We start from the raw sequence: 3655 nt of genomic DNA, 5'->3' as shown, positions 1-3655 counted from the left end.
AAATTTTATATTATTATAATTAATTTAAATTTGTCATTAAATTTGTCCTTAAAAACTATGTTATTCAACATCATCACTATCAAGTACCACCTTGCGGCTTTCATCACCTTATTATCACTTTAAGTTTAAGAGATAATATAAGAGAAAAAAGATAAATTTAAAAATGGTAGGTAAATAAAATTGTTTAAGATTTTAAGTGTGTGTTTAGGTTCTCATCCACAAACCTCAAACGTAGATTAAAGAAGTAACTATTTATTAATTTTGATACGTTTTGACATGAAAAATTATTAAAACATGATTCACTAATGAAAATTTAAACACATATAACTAAGTAAAAACAAAATTGAAAAATCTTGTAAAAGATAACCGACACCATTATGTACAAAATAATTAATACATTTTCCCCTTAATTGCAATAATTACTTAAATTCATATAAAATTTGTTAACCTTATTTTTTATTTTAAATAAACTAGATGAGGAAAGATGAGATTAACCAACCCGATAAAAGATTATTGGACAATGAAAATAATTATACAAATCATCTTACTTGTACTAATTGTGCAGGAATCCTTTTTGAAATTGCGATATCGGGAAACAGTGCAATAACAATTATTAAGACGAAATATAACATGCAAAAGAAGGATCCGGATTATCTTACTTTAAGATATTAAAGTTAAAGTTATGGTAATTTAATAATCTCAATCGTTAGATTTATAATAATAGATCAAATTCTGACACGTGTACAAAATATATTTTAACTTAAATATACACGTGTCATATATTGTGACAAATTTAATAGTTTAAATGCGTAAAATTGCCCTAACTTTTTCCGTGCAAAGGATCTATTTCCGCAAGAGAATGGTTGTTGTTGCAAATCCCGAAGACTTTGACGTCTTGTAAACTGTAAAAACAGGCTTTAGCTTTTTCTTGAATACAAACTAAAATGTTGGGATGAGACGTTGGAAAGTTCAAACCATATATCACTCGTTGGACAATCCTTCATGAAACAAAGTCCGAAACAGATCCATGACATCCTTATTCAGAACAAGGCCAACTTCAACACCACCTTTCGCATCCTTGCTCTCTGCCAAACCAATGGTCATAGCTCTATCCACCGAGGCTATCTCCACCTTCGCAGGCTTCCCCCAACCAAAATCGGTTTCATAAACCCCAAATCGATTAGACCCCGCAATGCAAACTAGCGCGTAAGCGACTGTCACAACAAACGACGACAACGTAGCTGGCTTCGAAACATCCTTCGATTTCGATTCCAACTCCCACTTGGACAACACCCTTTTCTTCAACTTCTCCAAATCCGCTCGTGTCAGCACGAACGTGGCACGATCCGCGTCCTCGATTCTCGGAGAGGAAGGTAGAAGCTTTAAGCATCGCCCATCACCGTTATCTTGAGGGAACCTTTTTGCTAATATCTCAGTCCAATCTTCAGTGATGTTGAGACCTAATTCACTCGCGGGTTTGATCACGGTTCTGTCGAAGAAAGGTTGCAAACCTTTCACCAAAGGTGGAGACTTTATTGGCTCTGATTCCGACTCGATAATGGTTTTACATAGTGAAGACCATGCCTTGACGAAAAGGGTGGAGGATTTTCCGTCGAGGACAGCATGGTGGGTGCTGATGCCGATGGTGAATCCTCTGTTGGGGAAGAGAGTGATTTGAAGAGAGAGAACCTCGGCGTGAGAATCAGATGATTCCAAGTGGGGTACTAAAGCGCGTGACTCCGAGGCATTGCGTGGTGAGTTGTCCAGGGTTTGGTCGAAGTCTGCTTCGGATTGTGCCACCACGAACGAAATGGTGTCGCCGAGGGTGTATTTGACGAGTGGAATTGGGGAGCCGGAGGGCCACACGAGGTTTCCGGCGAGGGCGGGGAAGTGTTGGAGGGTGTGGGAGAGGGAGGTTTTGAGGGTGGGAACGACCTGGTTGAAGAAAGTGGAGGGGTGTGAAAGGGGTGTAGGGAGGGTGTAGAAGAATATGCGCTCCACGGGGTAGAGGCGGAGCCAGAACAAGTCGAAGAATGTTAAAGAGAGGGATGTTTGAAGTGTTGATGTCGGCGGAGAGACGCGGGAGTGGTCGTAGATTTTTATGTTGCCAGAAGCCATGTGAAAGAATTAAAGGAGAAGATGTGATTGTTTGTTTCAAGATAGAACAACAAAAATATGGGGTGGGGATTTGTATTTGTAAAGGGAAAAATATACATGTTCAGCACATTCTGGATAGGATTGGGCTCCAGTTAAGAGGACTGAAAAGAAAATAATAATAATAATAATAATAATAATAAATAGGAAGTTGTTATGATACTTATAAAAATTGAAAGTTTTTGGTATATTAAATTATGTAAATAAATAAATTTTAAAAGATAAATTTAAAATAATATAAATTTTAGATTAAAAATTTGTATAAGATGAATTAATTAAAAAGACTAATTTAAAAAATAATAATTAAAAGGTCAATTTTCATAATAAATTTTGTTTATATGTAACAAAATTTAAAATTTAAAAATTAAAAATTATAATAATATTATAAAAAAATTAAAATAAAAAAAACAAATAATATAATATAATTGAAAAACTAATTTATACTATAAATTTAAAAAAATTATCACAAAAAAAAAAACTAAAACATATTAACAAAATATTAATATTAAACTTTTTAATTATAATAAATGTTACATTAAGATATAAATTAAAAAATATAAAAATAATATAAAGATATAGAAAATTTTATACAGATAAATTATTAAAAATATTAAATAAAAATAAAAATAAAACAAGTAATTACAATAAAAAAAATGATTGTTCCGGTGTCCCACAATTATAGTGGGTATAGTAGAATTTCTCTAATAAATATACTATGTGATGAGAAGAGAAATATAGAGTAAAAGTATGGACGGATGTCTATGGTAGATAGTGGGACAGGTGTCCTCACTACAATTATATATATATATATGAGTTAATCACTTATATATTATTGGTGTAAAAAAATTTTATACTGGTAGTCAATCAGAGCCGTTAATAATGTCTTTTTATCTGTTTATTTAATTAAATTAAAATAAAAAAAGGCACTATTAACGACTTTGATTGACTGTCAGTGTAAAAAATTTTACGCTAACAGTGTATAGTGTAAAAAACTTTACACTAACAGTGTATAGGTGATTAACTATATATATATATATATATATAATATAAAAAATAATATATTTTAAAAAATAAAAATTATATTTTATTAAAATAAATATATATATTTAAATTATTATATGTATAAAATTTAAGTTTGAAAAAAATGTCTAATTATTTAATATTTGTTAAATTTTTTAAGGATATTAATTTTTATATGTGATGAAAAATATTCTTTGACAATAAATTAATTTTTTTTAAGTTTAATTATAATATATATATATATATATATATTAATATTCATATATCTAATATAATATATTAAAAAAATTAATTTTTAATAAAATAAAATTTACAATTTATATGTTTATCTTTTATACTTTCTATTTATTGTATATATTGATGAAAAAAATTAAAATAATAAAAATTGTAAGATTTATGTTATATTTAAATTTTTTATTATAAAACATATTTTTAAATAAATTATTATCTAAAAGTTTATATTAAATATTAAAAACATGTT

General features: G+C 29.3%; 1 protein-coding gene across 1 annotated transcript; it reads right to left on the bottom strand.

Annotated features, from left to right (window-relative positions):
• Window positions 1–680: 680 nt before the first annotated feature.
• Window positions 681–2182, bottom strand: LOC109814825 (phenolic glucoside malonyltransferase 1). The gene has a single exon (XM_020379338.3). It carries the CDS (start codon window positions 2116–2118, stop codon window positions 982–984), a length of 1137 nt encoding a protein of 378 aa, XP_020234927.2. The 5' UTR covers window positions 2119–2182; the 3' UTR covers window positions 681–981.
• Window positions 2183–3655: the final 1473 nt, after the last annotated feature.

This window comes from Cajanus cajan, chromosome 4 (assembly GCF_000230855.2).
Source record: "Cajanus cajan strain Asha chromosome 4, NIPB_CcT2T_4, whole genome shotgun sequence".
Taxonomy (NCBI): Eukaryota; Viridiplantae; Streptophyta; class Magnoliopsida; order Fabales; family Fabaceae; genus Cajanus; species Cajanus cajan.
Note: the sequence above shows the minus strand (reverse complement) of the source record. Positions and strands in the feature narration are given on the sequence as shown.